The sequence below is a fragment of the Zingiber officinale genome, chromosome 10B (genome assembly GCF_018446385.1).
Source record: "Zingiber officinale cultivar Zhangliang chromosome 10B, Zo_v1.1, whole genome shotgun sequence".
Classification (NCBI taxonomy): domain Eukaryota; kingdom Viridiplantae; phylum Streptophyta; class Magnoliopsida; order Zingiberales; family Zingiberaceae; genus Zingiber; species Zingiber officinale.
Window position 1 is genome coordinate 44,598,698 of NC_056005.1, and position 23,800 is coordinate 44,622,497.

General features: G+C 38.0%; 1 protein-coding gene across 4 annotated transcripts in view; it reads left to right on the plus strand.

Annotated features, from left to right (window-relative positions):
- The first annotated feature begins 416 nt into the window (after positions 1–416).
- Positions 417–23,800, plus strand: part of LOC122030160 (katanin p80 WD40 repeat-containing subunit B1 homolog KTN80.4-like) — a 30,278-nt gene continuing 6,894 nt past the window's right edge. For 2 of the 4 annotated variants that reach the window (XM_042589326.1, XM_042589330.1), the window contains exons 1-10: positions 417–802; positions 1,098–1,228; positions 1,337–1,454; positions 1,547–1,773; positions 1,962–2,064; positions 3,799–3,869; positions 20,099–20,173; positions 20,242–20,385; positions 20,509–20,683; positions 20,780–21,295. In XM_042589326.1, coding sequence (XP_042445260.1) covers positions 772–802; positions 1,098–1,228; positions 1,337–1,454; positions 1,547–1,773; positions 1,962–2,064; positions 3,799–3,869; positions 20,099–20,173; positions 20,242–20,385; positions 20,509–20,683; positions 20,780–21,295 — 1,591 coding nt within the window. In that variant the 5' untranslated portion in view covers positions 417–771. The remainder of the gene's footprint in view (positions 803–1,097; positions 1,229–1,336; positions 1,455–1,546; positions 1,774–1,961; positions 2,065–3,798; positions 3,870–20,098; positions 20,174–20,241; positions 20,386–20,508; positions 20,684–20,779; positions 21,296–23,800) is intronic. The other 2 variants (XM_042589327.1, XM_042589329.1) reach the window with 2 other exon arrangements.

A 23,800-nucleotide genomic window follows, 5' to 3' on the forward strand; every position in this document is an offset into this window, starting at 1 on the left:
TAAAAGGGAAGTCTGAACTCAGGAAAAAAATTTAATTGACCCAAATTTATTATAATCCAACTTTTAAATATTAAAATTTTAAATTTTAAATATATATAATATATCTAAAATAATAAAAAAATATCTTTGAGAGAGATTCATTTTAGGCACTGGACCAATTTACACACGGACGTCTGAATAAATTTCAAGCTCTCTAAGTTCAGTCCGGACAAAATTGCAAGCTACGTTCTGTGTCATATTATATATATATATATATATAAAATATGGTAAAGTAAGAGAAGTTTAATGGTAAGTTTAAAAGGTTTCCTTAATGAAATTTCCTTGCAATATGGTACTTCAACTTTACAAATTCTTTGAAAACAGCCTTGGAGTATCTTTTTCTACTTCTCATTTCATTAGTGGAAAAGAACGTGATTAAGAAATAGTAGTCCAATCGAATTCCCTCCCTTCCTCTAGTTCGGATCCTCGTCTCCAAGATTGTTTTTTTTTTTTCACTCCCTCTCTCGGAGGTTTCTAGCGTGTCAGTCGTAGCGGGAGGACGCTGCCGGCAGCGGTCGGCCGTGGGGGCGTTGGAGCGGTCTTCTTTGGGTTCGGATTTATTGTTTGCGTTTCGTTGGAGAATGAGGAGCGGCTCTCGTGAGATCCTCGGCGTCCCCGCGAAGTACTGTTTATGACGATAGAGGGTTGATTTTGTCTTAGAGTTTGGGGATTGTTTGATCATTGCAGGACGAGGAACAACGCATTGCTCCTTGTTTCTTGGACGCCAGTTTCATGGCGACCACCAAAAGGGCCTACAAACTACGTATCCTTTGTCCTCCTCGTATCTTTTGATTTGTTTTGGAACTAGGGTTTTTTCCCCTCCCTCTTTCTTTTTAACCTTGTGGGCTTCAATAAGAAATGCGAAACTATTTATTTATTTTTTAAATTTTGTTTGATGAGAAAGAAGAATATTTTGGGTAACGCATATGGACCAATCTTTCTTTTTTTGGTCTGCGTAACTTGATATGTTTTTGTCCCATGGGAAAAACGCGACTTTGATATCTTACCATGCCTGTAATTTGAAAGTGGGATTTACAAAACTTAACGATTAAATCTAGAGGAGTTTGTCGCTCATTCTTCCAATGTGAATTGCCTAAAGATTGGGAGGAAAACTTCAAGGGTTCTTGTGACGGGAGGGGAGGACCGCAAGGTCAATGTTTGGGCTATTGGAAAGCCCAATGCCATTTTGGTGTGCATCTCTTTTGCCCGTCGTATATTTGTAGTACATATTACATTTTTTTTTTAACTTTTGATTGATGGATATATAACTGCTTCGCACCTATTAAATGCTTTGTAGAGCCTAAGTGGTCATATGAGTGCAGTTGAATCGGTAAATTTTGATTCATCCGAGGTATTGGTTGCTGCTGGTGCAACTAGCGGGTCAATAAAATTATGGAATTTGGAAGAAGCAAAGAGTAAAGCACTTATTATATCTACAGTCTAAACCATCACATAATGAATAAAAAGCTACTTGTCATCTTTGGTTCTTTTGTTTTACTCTATGCAGTTGTTCGCACTCTAACGGGTCATAGGTCAAACTGTATAGCAGTTGATTTTCATCCCTTTGGCGAATTCTTTGCTTCTGGGTCACTAGATACAAATCTGAAAATATGGGATATCAGAAGAAAGGGATGCATCCATACCTACAAGGGCCATACAAGGGGGGTTAATGCTGTTAAGTTCACCCCTGATGGCCGATGGGTAGTTTCAGGCGGGGAAGACAATATTATAAAGGTTTGCCTCCATCTCTTGTTTGTGTTTTATTGTTCTCATATGATTAGGGATTGTTAATTTAAACTTCTTTCTTTGCTCTTGATTTACTGGAGAAGTTTTTCCTTTTTTAAACACGTTATTTTACCTGTTTAGCCATGCATAGCCCTAGTAAGTCAATCTAATATGCCTTTTTTATATTTTGTCAACAGCTATGGGATCTTACTGCTGGAAAACTTTTACATGAATTTAAGATCCATGAGGGTCAAATTCAGTGTATTGATTTCCATCCGCATGAGTTTCTTCTGGCATCAGGTTAGTGTCAATGTTAATTATGTTGCTGAGTTTACTTACAGGGGAGGGAATAGGAGAGAAAATAATTTAATAGAGGATTAAACTTACTTTCCCTCAGCTTTCATCTCATTTAGGTGAAACTAAAGTTGAGGAATTGGAGAAAATGAAATTCCTCACTCTTTGCATCTTCCAAGTAAATATAAGTAATTTAAATAAATTGATAAACACACTAGTACTAAGGACTGGGCATAATATAATATCTAAATGATTTTGACATGTTGGAAGTTTTTTCTCGGAAATTGTCATTCTAGGAATTAGAATGTTGCTATGTGCTTCGAGACTCGTTTTATATAAAGACTTGTTAGCTTAGTCATGTTGTGCATATCATATTTTCTTATTGAATGAGACATATGTCTATCTTCTTAGAATCTTTCATTTTTTACTATACTTTTATTTGGCACATCTTTTTGTTCCATGTTACTATGTTAAGTAGGACTTGTTTGATGATGCTTCTGTGTATCTGGTTGCTTTGAGTTCATCTGGATTCAGAAAGCAACAATGTGAGAGATGATCTATTGAGATAAACTGTGAATTAAGCATCACCAATAGGATAAGAATAGGTTGGTTAATGTGCAAATAGGTCTTTGTTCTGGGCAAGCAATAGTAGATGAAGGGGTTCTGTGGTTGGCTAGTCTTTCTTTCATGACAGGAGTAGGTAGAATTCATTTTCACAGATGTAGCTGCTTGACACAGTTTGCTGGACATGCAAATCTCTCAAACTCTCTACTTTACTGTTGAAACATTGCTGTGTTGTTAACAAGACACTCCTAGAAGAGAAGCATATATTCATATAGGGTGATTATCTTCTAAGTAATGGTGTTCATGCAGATTCTCATTCAAAATCACAAGCTTAAATTTGATTTCTGAAAAAAAAGGATCTTTGGGAACTAATTTTTACAGATGCTAACTTTCAAAGATGAAAAAGTATTCAACATAACATGTTGACAAATATGCAGCATTCTTTTTTAGATGCACATGAATGGAAAAGATAATTAAAATTCTAATAAGTTAACATTCCCTATTGTTCTGCAAACAGTTTTGAATGATGGGAACTCATCTTGCTGAGTAGTTACTATTATTGATGATCTCAGTATTATTTATCTATAAAGAATATTTCAAAGAAAAAGTTCAAGCATTGGCGTCACTGTTGATAGTTTGAAGTATATTATGCCAAAACAAAGAAAAAAGAAAAAAAAGGGAATTTTGACTTGTGTTAGTAGAGGCCGAATTTTTCTCACCCAATCTAGATACTGACACGTTCAATATCCAGTGTCTAACATTTCTATTTGGAGAGTTTGGATATGCCAAATCTTGATTGTTTGGTCCTTGATATATTTTGATGTCTTCTATGGGGTTATGCCCATTGGACACGGGGTGTTTTAGCTAGTAGGCCGGTGATATCTTGCAAAACTGTAGAAGCATTCCAACACTTGTTTCAGTTACTACAGCAAAGTCAGTCATGTAGTTGAATATGCTTTTTATTCAATAGAAAGCCTGCTCTTCAGTGGTTCTATATGGAAATATACAAAATTGATTTGCATACAAGTACAGGTAGAATATTTTTTTCATATGCATAGAGTAGCTTGCTAGGATGTCTTTTGCTCATGCATGCCTTGAATAAAATATAATTTGATCTTATTTTTTGGTGCAGATGTCCTCAGTTATCATGAACTAACATTGATTAATGATTTCCAGGTTCAGCTGATAAGACTGTCAAATTCTGGGATATTGAGACATTTGAGTTTATAGGGTCTTCTGGACCTGAGGTTTTTCCTACATATTGAAATTCTTTTGTTCATTTATATCTTCCCGTCTCCAATATTTGGTGTTGAACTCTTAAATAACATGTTAAATTGTTTCTCTTTAGTAGGCTACTTGTGTACATTTAATATATGGGTTTAGTGGTTCTTGTCAATAGTAGGAAGCATGCATTCATTTTTGTGGGAGTAGTGTCGATTTGGTTTGAAAAATCATCCAACTTTGGCTTTCATTGTTTTACTGTTTGCTTGAACTTTCTTTGAATAAGGTGAGATTTACCTCCTTCACATTAGCTAGAACAAGAAATTGCCATATGCTCAAGGACAATAGATTTCCTTGATGCATGGGAAGAGTCGGAAGAGTCGACTAAATTAGCTTGAACATCCCCTTGAAGAGCTGAAAGTGCACACATGCACTGTTAGTCTAGCTAAAACAGGGACTTGACATCTGCCCATCTGTGAAAAGAGCACAGGATGCCATTGATCATGGGCCGAATCCAAGAGTTGCCAACTAAGTTTAAGCTGGACCACCTCTTTGAAGATCTCAATTATGAAACTAGGTAGTTTTGGTTTCTTCCATGCCTTTATAATGGTGCAATTAAAAAATTGAAGATTAAAAATCTCCTTTTAAATTTTAGGGTTTAAAATTTTACATGTTTTTTAATTTCTATGAGTTAAAAGTTTTTTCTTATACTTTTTAAGGATAACTCAGGCCTTCTAAAAGTTGGTTATAGTTTTTAGAGATGAGATAAGTTTTTTTAGACTACTTAATCTTATTTTGAGTGTGCAAAAGATGTTAGCATGCCAAGTATAGTGTAATAATATTGTTCCTTTTTGGTGAGTTGAGTTGCTTAAGATTTTTATAACACAATTTTCATGCTACATCAATTGATATCAAAGCTTAAATTCCTATTTGGTTAGTGAATGAATTGCATCCTTATTGGATATGAGTTATGTTTCTAAATAACACATCACATCCACATCCACATCCGCTCCTTTTGTAGATCTCTAATCTTCAATCTTTAATCTTAAAAAATGTGGAATCGCCACTGATCCGGTGGTAAGGACGGGGAACCCTCGTTGGTGGAAGGTCAACGGCACGTGGAGGTCAAAGGTCAAGAGATTCAACCCTGAGATCCGACCGACTGGACTTAGAGGGCCAACCGGCCGTGAATCCCCTGAGCCGAATGAAAGACAACCCGACTAGGGGTCGGGTTTCCGATGCTCAAGGTAAAAAGATTTTAGGGCCGAGCGGGCTGTCCGTTCGGCCGGGGCACAAGGCAACAAAGACAGGCAGGAGCAATCTCATCCGAGCATACGACCGGGAGTCCTCCCAGTCGGACCGATACCTACAACCGGGGCAGAAGTGATATGCTTGTCGAGCGGCCGAACCGCTCGGCCTGGAACAGACAGGAGGTGCAAGAGGACAAAGGAGACAGGGGATAACATCATCCTCGAGACGTCTGCCGCCGACAGGTAACAGGGTTGGCGGCCGAGCTTCCACCGTCACATCCGGGATATGCTCGGACGATTGCGGAATGATGTCAGGGGTACTTTTCTGACATGGGCTCGTTAAGGTATGTTTGGGGAAGCGTGCACGCATCGAGAAGCGTGCCCACGCCTCCCCGGGGTCCTATATAAGGACCCCCAGATGTCGACGAAGGTATGCGCAATCCTCACTGTAGCCATAGTTACGCTGCCTCTCTCATTTCTCGTTGTTTAACTTGAGCGTCGGAGGGCCGCCGCCGAGAAACCCCTCCCGGCTCGGCTTCTTTGCAGGTTCGCCGGAGATCTACACCAATAGTCGGAGACAGCGGAGAGTGTCACATTCCCAGCGTCCGTCGACTCAGCGCTCGGATAGGATCAGCCACATTAATAGCCCCCTACAACGGCCCCATGTCTTATGAAGGGAGGTTCAACAGGAGCACAGGCTACAAGTGCATGACGGGTTTCAGGCGGTGAAACCCTGGGATCTACCCCTGTTCGATTCAAACAGAATACCATGCGCTTATCATCTGTGCCAAGCCCTGGGAGCTTCAATCTCTAATCTTAGCTTTAGTGCAAGTTGACAATCCTTGTCATTGATTGACTCCTATGAGTTCACAACTATACTACTTCAATGATGAGCATGGCTTGTAGCCCACCATCTACCTTCACTCGTGTGCTCTGCCCCTTGGAACTGACAAAGACATATTCACTGGTTGGCCTCCCAGCGCTGCCACTAAGGTGATGCTCGTCGACCACCCCCTCTTATCTTGGCTCTGCGTTCCACATCCATTTCCCTCGGTGAGAATACCATAAAAACCTCTCTCTTCATCTCTTCATCCTTACACACATATTGCTAATATTGCAATCATCCACAACTACACGGATACCCCTTTTAACACTAGATCTCTATTAAAAGCTTGCTCAGTGTCCTCCTTGAGCTTTGTCATCAATTGCTACTTCTCCAATATTTCCACATCACCATCGATTGTTAGGAACCACATAATTGATGTCCTGATTATCATTGATCCTTCGCTATGGGATTGGATGAACCTAGTGCTAATTTGTTGTTGCAGGAAAGCAACATTCGAGTAGTAAGGGCTTAGTCTTGAGATCAAGAACATTATTTTTGTGTTCCTAGACCTCTTCCTATTGAGAGCCAAATTCAGATTCTAAAATTTCATTGGATTCTAATTAATTTAGACTCAAATTCATTTTTTTTTCAAAAAATAACTGTATTTTTTTTAAAAAGAGAAAAATTTAAATTGTAGGCCTTTTGTTAGATGTGCTAGGAGACATTTTATCTGCCCCGAGGGCAGGATGTCATGGTTAGACCCTTCAGTGATAGATCAGTGATCTAGAGTTTGAGACTCAACTACATATTATTGGGAATTTTTCTTCTTAATGGGTAGCGGACTTGAGAATGTGGGTCTCTATATTTATTTCTCTGATTTACCCTGGTAGCCGGTGGGAAACTTCCGTGGAGCTGTCTCAGGTTCAACGTTACCTGGCCTGGTTAATCATTTTTGCCCCCGAGGGCAGGGTGCTAGGGGTAGGCCCTCCGATGAGTTCGAGACTCAGCTGCGGTATATTATTGGGAATATTTCTTCTTAATGGGTTGTGAACCTGAGAATGCTAGCTGTCAGGATGAGCTTCCATATGCACTTCCCCGATTTACCCTGGCGGCCAATGGAAAACTTCCGTGGGGTCGAGCCCGTCGCCTCAGGTTCGATGTTACCTGATCTGGTTAATCATTTTTTTTTATAGGACATTTTATTTAAGGCAAACCACAAAGTATCTAACTTAGACCTGGTACATGGTCATTGCAAAGAGAAATTTATAAGAATTTTTCCATAAAGTCATTACAATATTTCAAAGGAGCCACCATCTTATCCCAACTTCAGCATTGGAGAAGGCTTGTATAATTGTTTTACTATTTAGAAATTACTTTTATTTATTTAGTTAATAGTTTAAATTTATTGTATTTAATTAATTTCTTTCATTGGACTTTTTAAATATTTGTATTCTTTAAATTTTAAAAAAAAATACCATCATGCACTATTTTTTTGCACTAGTTTAACCAATATCTATTAAAAATGATATAGGTAGTTTAGCTTAATTATTATCCATAAAAAACAACTGTGCACACAATTCCTTTATTTGCATCATAATTAGATGTACACATTGTTATCCATCTGTTTTTTTACATTATATTTAATTTATCACACTATATTTTTTGTAAGCATCATTACTTTTTGATATGCATATTCAACATGATAAGAGGAAATGCTACTACCCTGAATACATAAGGTAGATTTTAGGAGTGGACCTTATAAAATTACATGTAGGATGAGTTCAAATTCATGGAAATAAAATGTACCATATGAATAGTTTTAATGAAGATTACCCTTTTTACACAGCTTTATAAATAATAAGAACCATCGTGGACAATCACATTAAGTCTTTTTTCTTAAAAATAATAATCACATACCTAATATAATGGCAAAGATATCGAACATAATATATTTCTTTGTTAGGTAATTGAAATAGAAAAGATTACTTTGATTATCTGGCATGACATGACAGATGAGCATAATTTACCAAATATAAAATGATTGGATGCAGTAGTTCTTTTATGTGCATCCTAATTAGACTTTATTGCCAATTCATTATTTTTTTTTTGTAAGGATAATGAGTTGTTGATATGCTCATGATGAGAGAAAACACTACTACTACTATTAATTATATAAGAGATTTTAGAAATTAGTATAACAAAAACTTCACTCACATGAAGATGAGCTTAAATTCATGGAAACTAAAGGAGACGAATAATTTGAATGGACATCCTTTGTGCATATATAACTCTATAAATAATAGGAATTATATCTAGTGAAATATTAAGGAAAAATAATAAAAATGATGGTCTATATAGGCCTAGACATAGTAGAGAAGAAGTTTCTTTGTTTGGAATTTCTTGATTAATTGAAATTGTTTGATAGAGCTTTATCGAACCATCATGATTTGCCAAATATAAATTTATTGGAGTTGCTAAAAAATTTTAACAAAGTATGTAGGCTAATTTGGATTAACATGGAAAATCACCTATTAAACATCTGCTTTAAATAAAAAAGTAAACTTAAAGAAAAATATGTGCTAAAAGGATTTGATAAGGAACTACTAAAGCTTATAAGGCTAAAACAATTATAGTTAAGTATAGAAGAATATTGATCATAATTTGAAAATTTATGTAGATGTATAATATTAAAAAGGAATTCAGATTGGCCTTTTCGTTTTGTAATGGACTTATGCCATAAATAAAAAGAATCTAGGTTGACCTTCTAATTAAATAATGGACTTGGACCATAAAAATTGACTTAGAGTAGAAATTTAAAGGGAGTGCAATTTATTTTCATTTACCTTATTAGAGATGTCAATTATATATAAAGCCAAAGGGACAATCTTGAGCATAAGAAAACTTTAGAGAATGATTACTATTCTATAGCTAGAACTTTGTAATTAAAAAAATAGCCTTAAGTTGAAAGGGAATTAGATATGCATGAACCTCCCTTTATATAGTGCCCCAATGGGCGACGTGTATGCTCCTCAAGGCACGAGCACGCTTTCCCAACTTTCCTATGAAAGGGCATGTCAGAAAAGTGTCTCTGACACTATACCTTAATAAGGCATGCGAATCCCGATTAGACAGTTAGAAGCTTTCGTCGTACAATTCGTCTATTGACCATGCCCTGTTGTCAGCAACATTATCTCCTAAAGGGATATTAAGAGATACAGGAATGGTTCCACTGTTCGACCGAGTGGGGTAGCCGCTGGACAGGGACTCCTCTCGGTCGACCTCTGCCGCTTTTCCCTGTAGTGACTTAGTTCAGTAGATTGTTTCCGCTCTGGTCACCTTAATGTTCCTTCAATCCGTAATGAGCATCTGATGTTTTTGCCGTAGTGCTTCTGGTCGGACGAACATTCTGCTCAAACAAGCCCATGGCTGATCGGACACTTCATGCCCGATCGGTAGTTGACGTCGATTTCCACTCGACCATCTTTGGTGGAACCGTTGACCATGCTGACCACCGTTGACTATCTTGACTTTGACTTCCACGTCGGCTGATGTCTCCGCCTTTGACCCACGATTGGTGGGCTCCCTTTATCGCCACATCAAGTCTAGTCGAAGGAGGCTATAAGTTCGACTGACTGGACAAGTAAGTAGTGTCTTCAATGACTTTCCCTTGATCGGGCATTCTATGTTTCCGAGCTTTCGATCGGCTCATATCATCTTTATAGTCGCCGTTCTGCTTTATCTTACTGACTTGAGCTTAGAGCCGCAACTCGGATATGGTGAACATTGAAGCCGATTTAAAGTCGTCGCTCGGCTAATTAATTTCGCACCTGACTTTAGAGCCGTTGCTCGGCTATCATTTATATCCCTAGGTTTCGGCTATCATTATATACACCTGGGTTTAGAGCCGCTGCTCGGCTATCATTTACATTCCTAGGTTTAGAGCTGTCGCTCAGCTATCCTTTACACACCTGAGTTTAAAGCTGCCGCTCGGCTATCCTTTACACACCTAAGTTTAAAGTCGCCGCTCGGCTATACTTTACATACCTGAGTTTAAAGCTATCGCTCGACTATTAATTAGTTAGAGATATGTGCCGGTTGGGATAGTTGGCGGCGACGCTTAACAATTTTTCCATTTCTCTTCGTTTCCGTAGATGCACGCCTTTTATTGGTTGCTGACGCCCTCCCGATTTCTGGAAGACTGTGCAAATCTCTAGTCATTATGGCTGAGCACGCTGCCCATGACTTTTAATTAAGCCCCATTAATGCTTCCCTATCGCCAGTTGCCATGTGTCTCGATCTCTGCCACTGCACGCTTGATGTGACAGACGGATATCTGCGACTGATGTGACAAGCGTCGCTTTGAATTCAACTATCAGATCTCGGCCTTGTTTTGCGTAACCCTTCATCGGACAGCCCAGAGCGACCTTCCCCTAGGTTTATAAGCCCTTTTTCACCGTCGTACTTCTCTTGCACCGCATCTCCTCTCCATCGCACAAGCTCTTTGTCGTCCTCCTTCTTCCTCGTTTTTCGCCATCGATATTCCGCAGTAAGCTCTTTCTCCCCCCTCCGTTTGCTCCTTGATTTTCGTCGACATTCTGTTTTTATTTCTTGCTTTTCTCCATGGCCGCCACTTCTCCTCCTCCGCCAGTCATCGGACTGTAGTATACATCCACCGAGTCCGACTTTAATGGTGACGAGATATTGCAAATGTAAATATCCTACCACATTCCTGATGACCATCAGATAATCATCCTCACTGCACATGATCGACCATATATGTCGCCGGATGACTACCTTACTTTTTTTAAGGACCAGTTTTTGGTCGATTTGCGCTTCTCGATCCACCCCTTCTTTTGTTTGTACCCTAGTTAGTGCCTAACTCCTTTAGGCTCCTATGTGGGGTAGTAATCTTATTTCGCCTATACGGCATCCCGCTCGTCCCTCGTATTTTTCATTATTTTTATTACCCCAAACTTTCCGAGGTGGGGACTTTTTGTTATAGGCCCGAGTGGGCTCTGTGTTCTTTGATAAGATATCTTCTTCTAACAAACACTTGAAGGAGCATTGCTTTTTTTTGTTCGCCTTCCCAAGCGACCATCATTCCAGACCGGCTGGCAGATGGAGCTGATGAGGCCTCCCGCTCTGCGCAAGTATCGCTAGGAGCCGACTTACCTAGAGGCGGTCGCTCATCTAGCTGATCAGAAATATCATATACACAAGCTACTACATGAAGGCGTTCTATACGTTTTTGGATTGAGTCCCCATCTCTTAAGGCTGCTTGGCTTACTAGGTAAACTGTTTCTTCCTCTGTCGCCTTAAAATCTAACTGATTTTACTTCTGTTTTTACAGCCGAAGTCATGTTGAAGTCCTTACTCAACGGCAAGAGCAAACTCTCTACCACTGAGATCAACGCTCGTGGCGTCGCTGAGCTAGAAAATCATGGGCTCGCGCCGATCGGCAGCTCAGCGGATCGGACTAATGAGACGAGCCGAGCGGCTGGAAGTAGTGCGGTCGCTAATACTGGTGAGCTTCCATTTGTGCAACCCACCATGGTCCCGGTGGCCGTGCCTGCCTCCTGAGTCGCAACCGACAGACTCGGTAGGTTCAGGCAAATCGCTGCTTTAGAGACAGAGGAGGAAAAGGCTCCGCTCAGAGGGGACCTCCTGCTCGGGCACCTCGACACCTGCGCCGATGGAAGTGCCTACTTCTCGGTCTCCGTCTGAGCGGGGCGAGAGCTTGTCTTCCGCCGTTCCCGAGAGGACGACCGTCTTACCAACACCCTCGTCATCCGATCGGACTCCATCAATTTTGGAACTGCCGACCGACCCCATTTTGGCATATCCGGTATCCTTCTTTCCACCACCTGCAAGTCTGGAGACCCTAGTTTCCACCATTCGTCCCTCGAAGTCCAACTCGTAGGGCCAGGCAACTTTAGAGCCCCACGATCCGGTTGACCAACGACACATCTCCGCTTTGATCCGCCTGCCCACTGACACTTGGCATTCCCCTGATGATGACATGCCCTGGGCGCTTGAGCACACGATCCACATTCAGGGTCCCTTGGCTTAAACTTGGTAGGACGCCCAACGCAGGGCATTGCCGATTAAGAAGCTGAGCTGAAGTCTCTGCAGGCTGAGCTGAAGGCGTCCAAGGTCCAACTGGCCAAGTATAAGGAGGATGAGCCTGCTCGACTTGAGGACTTCCGAGCCAAATACCTCCGCTCGGAGGGCTTCAACCAGCTCTTCTCCGATTGGATTCTGTGACTATTTGATTTGGGCATAGCGGGCACCGTCCAACAGCTAAAGGACGATGACCACTTATCGGCCGACATTTCCGTTAAATCCGTTTGAAAGGATGAGCTCGTGGCTTCACTCCTTGAGGAAGCTGTTGCAGATCTGGAGTAGTTTTTCTCCTATTTTTTGTCAGCTTTTCGCCCTCCTTTTGAGTTTTTGTAAAAATTTTGGAGTACGAGTCAATGTTCTTTCGTTCGGCTGGTAGGGTATGTTGCACTAATTGCTTAAGTTTGTCCAAGTCATTTTCCTCCCACTTGACTGTGTATAGAGTTTCCTTCCCGAGGTTTTCTGAGTACGATTCATTATGTCTTTGCTTGGGCGATTTATCGTGCTTTATTTAACACGGTTAACTCGTGCCATATTTCGAAACTCCCAAGCAGCGGCTGAACGACACATCGCTATAGAAGATAAGCATTGGCACTCGGCTCGATCGGGTCAGACGTCTTCTAATTCGGACGTTTTCATGCGAAGATCCCTCTTTCGCCCTCTTATGTTACACCCGGTCGGATTGTGAGCATCCAACATTTGTGTTTTTATGACGTTCAATAGGTTTTATAGCCGTCGCTCGACTGTTATGGTGCCAACTCTCGAGTTTTAGCCGCCGCTCAACTGGTGCATTCGTCGACTTATGGGTTTATAGTCGTCGCTCGACTTTTGATTCATAGACTCAAGGATTTATAGTCGCCTGTTGATTTGTAGACTCAAGGGTTTATAGTTGTCACTCGAGTGTTGTTGGCGTAGAGTCTCGGGTTTATAACCGCCGCTCGGCTGTTATTTTTGTGACTCAAGGATTTATAGTCGCCGCTTGACTGTTGTTGGTCTAGACTCTCGAGTGTATAGCCGCCGCTCGACTGTTGATTTTGTCGACTCAAGGGTTTATAGTCACCGGTTGACTGTAAATTGCATACACTCTCGGATTTATAGCCACCACTCGGTTGTTGATTTTGTCGACTCAAGGATTTATAGTCACCACTCGACTTTTGACCCAGGGTTTATAGTTGTCGCTCGATTGTTGATTCATTGACTCACAAGTTTATAGCTGCCACTCAACTTTTGACCTCGGGTTTATAGTCACCGCTCGACTGTTGATTGCGTAGACTTCCGGGTTTATAACTGCCGCTCGACTGTTGATTTCGTCGACTTAATGGTTTATAGTCGTCGCTCAACTGTTGATTGTATGGACTCCCTCGGTTTATAGCCCGCCGCTCGACTGTTGATTTCGTCGACTCAAGGGTTTATAGTCGTCGCTCGATTGTTGATTGCGTAGACTCTCATGTTTATAGCCGCTTCTGGCTGTTGATTTCGTTGACTCAAGGGAATATAGTCGCCGCTGGGAAGTCTTTGAAGTTGTGGATTGATCTGATCGACAGTCGCTTGAACCACCGTTGTGCTGATCAAGAAAGGGTGGTTAGAAAGACCCGACATTTTACTCCATCGGTGTACTGATAGAGCATGACTGTGTTGTCGAATGTGATCAGATCAGTCGTTCCATCATATTACTCGATCGTCAATGGGGTATAATGTCGCGGTAGTGGGTCGTCCTGAATCCCCTGAGAGAATTGCTGGTTGATCCGTTCGGGTGAATCATCGTTTCTTAGTGCTTTTCCTTTCCACGCATCCCGGACGGACGTGTCGTCTGAAGAGGATCCTGGCTCCCTGTTCGCTCGGCCTTGTTCCTCCGATGGAGTCTAGAACAACGCCTGATGAAAGGGGATCGACGCATTCGGCGCATCCTCGTACGTGCCGGTTGATTTCTTATTCTTCCCCCAAACGGATATGTTCTCCGCTCGATCTTTATATCCAGCTTGCTGTCCCGCTGCTAACGTCGCGAGTTTATTTACGTGTTGCTCGGCTATCGCCCGTTGTTGCTGCTCCAGCAATTTGGCCGCTCGACTTGTATCAGTATATCCAATTCCTCCTGCGTCAGTGTCACCATCGTGAGTTGTCCAGTGTCCTCTATCTCTACGTTTTGAATACAGGCTACGTTCCCACACGATGTCAATATGATTCTGTCCGAAAATCGTGAAGAAGGCTAATTGGGGATGTGGCTCCTTGGTTGACCGCTTGAAGACTCTGCCCCACTCTACAACTCAGGAAACGTCAATGTTGGGCTAGGTCCTCGGCGTTGGCCCTCCGATGCTCAAGTCAATCACCAGAATAGTAGAAAACGGAGCAACAGTGAAAGCACAAACGTGAATAGTGAATAGCACATACCTCTGCCGGTATATAGACGCCCTTTATATAATGGCCTAGTGAGCGATGTGCATGCTCCTCAAGGTGCGGGCACACTTTCCCAACCGTCCTATGAAAAGGCGTGTCAGAAAAGTATCTTTGACACCATACCTTAACAAGACATGCAAATCCCCGATGAGATAGTAGAAGCTTCAGTCATATGATTTGTCTATTGACCATGCCCTGTTGTCAGCGACATTACCTCCCAAAGAGATATTAAGAGATATGGGAATGACCCCACTGTTCGATAGCCGCTCGGTCGGGACTCCTCCGCTCGGTCGACCTCTGCTGCTTTTCCCCGCAGTGACTTGGTTCAGTAGATTGTTTCCGCCCAATCAAACAAGCGCTCCACTCACCTTAACATTCCTCCGATCCGTAATGAGCATCTGATGTTCTTGTCGTATTGCTCCTGGCCGGACGAGCGTTCTGCTCAGACAAGCCACATAGTCGATCAGACACTTCATGCCCGATCGACAGTTGGCGTCGATTTCTGTTCGGCCATCTTTGGTAGGATTGTTGACCACCACTGACCACCGTTGACCACCTTGACTTTCACTTCCACGTCGGTTGCTGTCTCCGCCTTTGACCTACGCTTGGTGGGCCCCCTTTATCGCCACATCACTATAATTGAACTACAAGATTTAACCTAAAAAAATTTCTTCAATTAATTTAACCAAAAAATTCTTCAATTAATTTAACATAAAAGATTCTCCCATTGATTTGACCATAAAAGACTTTGCTGATGACTTGATTATAGAAGATACTTTTTGACTTAAAGGTCCTCAACTGACACCTTAAGTGAGCCTTTTGATGTTGTAATTTTAGAACTTCTTGTTAATTTGTCTCCTTCAAAGGACATTCAACATACTGCTAATTAGAATAAATTCTCATAAATTGCAATACTGTCATACATCCTGAAAGACAAAACGAGGAAATGTAGCAAAACAAGAATAATGAAACAAGAATGCATAGCATCAATTTAAAATTTGAAAAATCAATTAAAACTTGAATTGAGTGTGAGAGCTGTACAAGTGTATGGGTGAACTTAAAGGTTATTATAACAATGGTTATAATACATGGATTAGCAAACTGAGAGCTATTTGCCTACTTTTATCCTCTAAACTGAGAGTTGTACTTATACTGTATGTATTTAATACATGGATTAGCAAAGAAATTGTATAAAATAACAATGGTTATTATAAAATAACTAACTAGATGATAGATTGCTCTCTTTCATGCATAAACTTAAATTTGGCTTATAGTTGCGTCCTAGAAGCACTCATTACACCATAAATGAGGAAATTTAATTTTAGTACTTATCTAATTTACCAAGTTATGTAAATTTTAGCTTAGATTTTAAACTAGAGAGTAAGTTAAACTAGTGAGAGATATTTGAGCCTTTATCATTACATCTTCATTTTGTCATAGAAGAGCCACAAAGTAGGTATTTAGTTCTAGATCACTCATACTATTTTATTACTCATTGGAAAAGGCCAACAATAACAACAACTAATCATTTATCCCATCGAGTGAATTCTCATTATATCATCATATATATTTAAATGAAATTTATCTTATTCTATCATTGCTAACTAAGCCTTTTTTGGTTTCTCTTCCTTGATGAAGGTGCATATTTGTCTCACCTCGCTCAATTGACATTTATTGGTCACCCAAGTACATGCCCATATTATCTTAAACATGTCTTCGAAGCTTTTCTTTAATAGGCGCAACCTTAATTTTCTTCTAATGTTCTCATTTCTTATGCTGTTTATTCTCGTATGTTTGCACATTTACCTTAACATCCCATTACTATGATTCTTATCTTTCACTCATGTGCTCGATTCATAGCCCAACATTTAACTCTATATAATATAGCAGGTATAACTGTCATTTTGTAAAACTTTGTTTTAAGTTTTAAAAATACCTTCAATCACGAAGAACACATGACACCCTTTATTTCAACCATCTTGCTTATATTCTATATACTACAACAACAACTAAGCCTTATCCCACTAGGTGGGGTTGGCTGTATGGATCCTTTTACGTCATTGACTTCTATCCCATACTATATCATCATCTATATTTAAATAAATTTTATCTTGTTTTATTATTGCTAACTAAGTCTTTTTTAGTCTTCCTCAGATGATGTGCGTATTTATCATAGTTTCACATCAGCTAAGTAGAGCATTTATTTGTGTCTAAGTATATATCCGTACCATCTTAAATGTGTCTTTTGGAATTTTCCTTAATAGATGCAACTCCGTCTTTCTCTCTAATGTTCTTATTTCTTATTCTGCGCATCCTCGCATATCCATACATTTACTTTAATATCCTCATCTTTGCAACTCTCATCTTCTGCTCTCGAGTCATAACCTAATATTCAATGTCATATAACATAGTAGATCTAACCGTAATTTTGTAAAACTAGTTTTAGAAGTACTTTATGATCATATAAAACACCCGACACTCTCATCCAAAGACATCTTTCTTAATCCCTCTATTATTTTGCAAAAATGATCTTAAATATTTAAAGCTCATTCTAGATAACTTGTCATCTCATATCTTAACAATTGTCTTATTACGCCTAATATTGCTAAATTTAAATTTCATATATTATGTATTAACCCTACTAAGCTTAAAATCTTTCACTTCTAGTGTTTTCCGTCAAGATTCTAGTTTAGCATTTACTCTTCACGTGTCTCATCTACCAAAACAATATCATCTGCAAACAACATATATTATGACACTGAATGTGTCTAGTGATTTTGCTCCCTTCACATAACCTGGGGACGACTGTGAGGGGCGCCTATTATGAGCATAATCACCTTTTGCTACAATGAATATGCCTAGTGAATTTGTCCATAATTAGTGTAAAAGATAGGACTTAGAACTGATCCTTGATGTAACCCTATTTTTATTGTAAATATTTCAGTTAATTCGCCTGAAGTCTTCACTCTGGTCATTACATTCTCAATACATATTCTTAATTAGTTCAATATATGTTATGCTAACACTTCTCTTTTTTAGAATTCTTCATATAATTTCTCTTGGACTCTATCATAAGCTTTTTCTAAGTCAAATACCATGTGCATATTTTGTTTTTGCTCCAATATTTTTCAATTAGATGCCAAAGAAGATGTATAGCTTCTATTATCGACCTTCCAAGCATAAATCCAAATTGATTTTCGTGGTCTCCTTTCTTAATTTTTTTCTATTACTCTTTCTTAAAGTTTTACGGTATGACAGTTTAATACACCTATAGTTTGTATATTTTGTATCCTTATTTTTTTATAAAGGAACTAGAGTTCTTGCATGCCATTGATCGAACATTTTTTTACGTTTTCAATATCATGTTAAATAATTGTTAGTTATTCAATACCTTATGTCTACTTCCATACCTTCATCGGAATATCATTTGGTCCAATAATTTTTCCATTGTGTTGAGTTATGGAGGGTTAGAGGCTGACTCCATATGCGACAGGAGATGTCCACTTTCAGATGGATCTCTTTCAGACGAGCTCTATGGGTGTTTGGGAGATGTTATTGTGGGAATAGGATATTAATGAAGGCTCAGTATTTGGCATTGTTTTCGTTAATACACATGTATGGAGAGCTAGAAATAAATGTATCTTTGAGAGTGAGCAATTGAATGTTGAGAGGATATTTAGGAGTGTGAGTATACATGTATACAAGTCTTTAGGGGTGTATTCTGATCTGATGTTGTGTTAGTCATAAGTAGCCACTATAGATCATTCTCTGTACTCTTGAACTATGATATGGAGTTAAAATTTCATATCCCTAACTGCGCCTACTTCTTTGTCCCTTAATAAACTATATACAATAATCCTTAGTCTATTTTTTGTTTTACTCTTTCCTATGTACCATAACTTAAAACTAGATTTTTTTTTTTTTTTTCATTTTTGTCTTCTCCCCTACTCATTTTGTCTTTTGTAAACACAAAATATTAATTTTTTTCATAATCATTGTATTCTTTACCTCTATTGCTTTGCTAGTGAGCGTTCTTTCCATACTCCAAATCTAAGACAATTGATATTAGTTATAATGTGTTCTTATCCTAACTAGGGTATGAAAATTCTTACATATATGACACTACACTCAAGTTTTCATGAAGATGTAGTGCTTCTTGTCGAGATGTTGTAGTCTGATCTAGCAATACGTTCCTTTTAGGGAACAACCAAGCATTAGTCCAAAGTTTGATTAATCCATAGATAATATTTGCCTATGTTGGCGAACAATCTAACACATTTCTTCTCCTTTATTCAGGCTTGGGATTGGATGTGCTAAAGTTTCTTTGCTATGAGCGGAGTTCTCATTGGAAAATGCCAATTGAAAAAAAAAAGAAAACTAAAATATAGTTTAATTCATCAAGAATTAGGATAAGATAGAAGATATAACTATTTCTTACTAGTTGGAAGGGGTGTTTGCATCTTGACAACAAAGAAAAGTTGAAGATTCACCAGTTCCTCACTCATTGGAGAGACAACCAAAGAAAATATATTGGACAATACCATGCTCAAAGTTCATCACAACTTATGCCTCAAAACAACTAAAGAAAATGGCATATAACTTGCTTGGAGTAAAATTTTTCTTGGTTGGAGAACGTGGCACAATTAAAAATCATGGATTAATTTAGAAATTGCATATCAAATTTTAGATTTTATTTTTTTTGATGTTTTTAAGTTTTTAAATGGTGTTAATAGTTTTTTAAAAATATTTTTTAAAGATAAATTAAGCCTTTTAATTGGTTATGATTTTTAGTATAACAACTTTTTTTGACAATTTGGTCTTGTTTTAAGTCTACAAAAGGCTATGATCCCATGTATTAGATTATTGTCTATTTTAATAATATTTTTTCTTGTTAGAGAGATGAGTTGTTCAAATATTTACGGTGTGATTTTTAGTGCTTCATTATAAAATTTCACCAATTTTGGGCTTGTCAATATTTGAATGTGACACTGCAACAGAAATTGCAATGAAATCTAGAATTGATACTGTAAGGCACAAATATGGAAACATTGCTGAAGTTGACCCATTTATTAATAAATTAACTTATTTTAGAATTAGCAACTTTTAACATCACATAGTTTGCCTTCTTCTAGAATTAAAAAAAAACAGGTCATATTTTTTTCATGATTTTATATTGATGTCGAATGGCATGGCTTGTTTATGACACAAGTAACATGATGTAACATTAATTGCTGACATCACATGTGATTGCAAGAATTCATCTTACAGGTTATTACTTTTTTACCTTTATTTTTTCCGAAACTGTTATGCTGTTTCTCACTTCTTCACTTTGATTACTGGAGTCATGAAGGAACATGAGCATTTCTCTCTTCTTAGTTGTTCTATGATCTTGACCAAACATGATGCTAGTTATAATTTTAAATCATTTTCTGCATTCTCTATTTCATTTGGTATCTCATTGTTTTGGTCATATTTGTTTCACCAGTCAACATACTCTAAGTTTGTCCAAATTTCCTTAAAGAAGTTTATTTGGATATTCAAAGACTTTTGACCTTGGTTTCTGACCGGATTATAATGAAGCTGGTGGAAGCTCCACATTGAGTTATGGTTCTGAATACTTGAACAGTTTTATTTTGTGTGGTTCACTTGTTCAAATTGCCTCCAGGCTTCCGGTATACGTTCGATGACATTTAATCCGGATGGGAGAACATTGCTATGTGGTTTGCATGAAAGTCTGAAGGTAGACTCAATTACTTCATTTTTCTAATGACACCTTTCACAAAAAGTACTAATACCAATTTTGTCTAGGTATTTTCCTGGGAACCAATAGTGTGCCATGATAATGTGGATGTGGGATGGTCTAGATTATCAGATATGAATATTCATGAGGGAAAACTTCTTGGATGTTCATACAATCAAAGTTGTGTTGGAGTATGGGTTGTGGACCTCTCTGTGCGTGTTCTAACTCATTCTATATGTCTAAGACTAGTTTTTTTTCTCATTGGAAAGACATTGAGCATGGCCACTAAATATGTCCATACAAAATTTAATATTAGCTGGTGTTATGAATTGCAGCGCATTGAACCATATGCTGTTGTTGCTAGCTCTAGATCAAATGGTAATTCAAGCCAAAAGTCTACATCGGTTGGTAATCCATCTATCCAAGCTGGTAACATAAAGTCTAGTATGAGGAGGCTATCAATATTACAGAGTTCTGAAACAAATTCTAAGGAGACGAATTTATTACCAGGTAGGTTATTAGAATAATTTTTACTGCATTTTTCATTTCATGCTTTTGAAAAAGTATGAGACTTGAAAAGTTTTCTGTTATGCTTTATATCTAAAGCAACAGCCAATCTTCCTGGTACCCCTCAAAGGAGCGGGGCATGTGCTAGCATGAGAGCACCTGTGACGGCACCAGAATTTGCTGCTTCATCTGTAAAAAGAAGTTTATCAAAAGTTCAGTCTACATCCAACCTTCAGACCAACAGAGCAGATTTAGTACCTGTGATTGTTCCAAGAACTAGCATGAGGATAGAGTTGCCTTCTGATTCTATCAATGACTCTGGGATTGGTAGAACAATGTCATTTGATATCCAAGCAAAATTTACTGAATTTTGGAAGGTATCAAACATCAGACAGAATTCTGATAAAATAGATATATCCATTCAATCTGGATTTTTGGGTAGTAGAAATATTGAACAAAATGAACTTTTGGACCAAACTTCTGTTTCTTCTGGCAATGCTGGAACTCATTTGACAGTCGAAGAAAAAAATCTGGATGGTGCTAAACACATGGTTAAAGGAAGGATCAGATCCAATTCATTCAGAGAGCCACATTTGCACTTTGATCAGGAAAACTGTAAGTCTGATTCTTTAAGTTTGTAGTTAAATCAGCTATCCATTTTTCGTTCTTAATTTTGCACTTTATAACCTCATCATGTTTTGTTGGATTATCAACTTATCGAGATTTGTTATTGGATGTGTTGTTCCTTATAGGATATTCTAACGCAACACATTGTCATTTGTCTGTATTATTTTGTATTTCCTCTTGGGATGAACTATACTACTAGTGTATTTGGTGATTATGAGTGTAAATAGTACTTTGTAAATCTTGGCATAGAGCTAAGTACTGAAGAGAATTTCAATGGTAAAAATTTAGCATTGATGATTTGCAATCTGGGTTGAATTGGTATGGAACTGTTGAGTTGGATCTAAACAAATTTTGACGCTCTCTTTTGTGTGAGATTAAGTGTTAAAGGGAGAATCTTTGAAGGTATAAGAAGCTTGACATTTAAAGAAACTGGTTAGATAAGGTGGATTTTATTGGACATGGGAGGAAATCAATTAAAAATTTGATCATATTGGTGTTTTTTTAGAAAAAATGGTCAAATCTAGTTAATATATGGCTGATTTGCACATTTGTAAGAAAGATGTCCATGCTGTTATTTTGGACAAATTCACCACATTAAACTTTGACCTTTTGGTAAAGGTCTATGACCTATTTTTTCAATTATCTAAATTAGTTAAAGAGCATAAACTCTGGGAATGTTTCACTATTATTACACTGATATATGATAAGTCAATCTAGGCTAATTATCAAATTGATATATCATAGGTTGATTATTGAACTAATGTATCAATGAACAAATGCAATTTTGATCAATGATCACTCAACCAAGGAAGCTATGAGCCTATGACACTCATGAATTTGTGCCAACAGCTAATCATCATGGAACTGCAAAAGCAGAATAATAAAATAGAACTTTGATCCAAATATCTTTTTAGACTTGAATCCAATGTATCATAATGCTTATACTGCAAATTTAGAAATTCCTAACATGTTTTATTGCTCAACAGATTCAGAAGCTAGAACAACGCAGCAAAACCACTGAATAACTTACAAAATAAAGCCCATGGATTAATGAATCCAACATTTATCTACAATACAACTCCAACAGTAGTGTTCTGAATATGGATCACTATATAGATTTGAGAAACAATAACAGATGATAAAGCCCTAACCAGATCAATACTGTGGTCTCCAAATTTGTAATAAGATCATTATTAATATAATTGAAAGAGATCAACAACTGAATTTAAACCATTTAGCAATGTTGTTACCTCCTTCCTTCAGATGCTTTCTCCTACTCCGTTTTAAACAAATAGAATTGAACTATAAATGCAATTTTACGGATACTTTAAGCTTATTCAACGAATTGAAACCTTATTTCAATTTGAGGTTATAACACTATTAGGTGGTGTTTGGTTTAAGGGTTTGGGAATGAGGGAATGAATTCATTTCCAAATCTTGTGTTTGGTTGATGGGAATGGAATCAAGATTTTAGAATGAAATCCAAAAACTTGAATATTGATGAAACCCACCTCTTCCCCTGGGTTTTGATAGGAATGGGAATGAAAATTAAGTTTTGGATAAAAATACTCTTAATATATTTGTTCAATTTTTCTTTCATATCACTTTCTCTCTCCTCATTCTCTCTCATCATACATTCTCTACCATTATCTCCTTGTATTCTCTCTCATCACCCACTCTCTTCTCATTTTCTCTCTCTTCATTCTCTTCCATCACACTTTCTCTCTCATCATACTTTCTCTCTTCTCAATCTCTCCTATCATACTCTCTCTCCTCATTTTCTCTCATCACACTTCCCCTCTCTTTATTCTCTCCATCACACTCTCTCTCCTCATTTTCTCTCATCACATTTTCCCTCTCAGCACACTTTCTCTATCATCATTCTCTCTCATCATACTTTCTCTCTTCTCAATCTTTCCTCATTTTCTCTTATCACACTTTCCTTCTCTTCTTTTTTTCCCATAATATTTTCTCTCTCAGCACACTTTCTCTCTCATCATACTTTTTCTCTTCTCAATCTCTCCTATCACGCTCTCTCTCCTCATTTTCTCTCACTATACTTTCTCTCTCTATATTTTTTCGCATCATACTTTCTCTCTCATCATACTCTCTCATATTTTTTTCTCACATTCAACTTTCTCTCACATCTAATTTTTTCTCTTATTTTCCTCTAAGGGTAAAAAAAGAAATTTAGGTTCATTTCGATTGAAAATATTCTAACTAACCAAACATTATTTTTAAGAATGATACTTAAGCTCATATCCATTCCCATTCCATAATATTATGATATCCATTCCCATTCCGATTCTTTGGAGTGAGCCAAACGCTACCTTAGTTTTTAACTACATATTTTTGTTAGTGTTGCTGACTAGTTATTTATTTATTTGGTATTAAATGATAAATAGTGCTTAACTAGGCAATAGAATTTTGAATTTGTTAATTATACTAACGTTTTTGAACTAATTAAAATTTATAATAGTAATTTTTGTTATC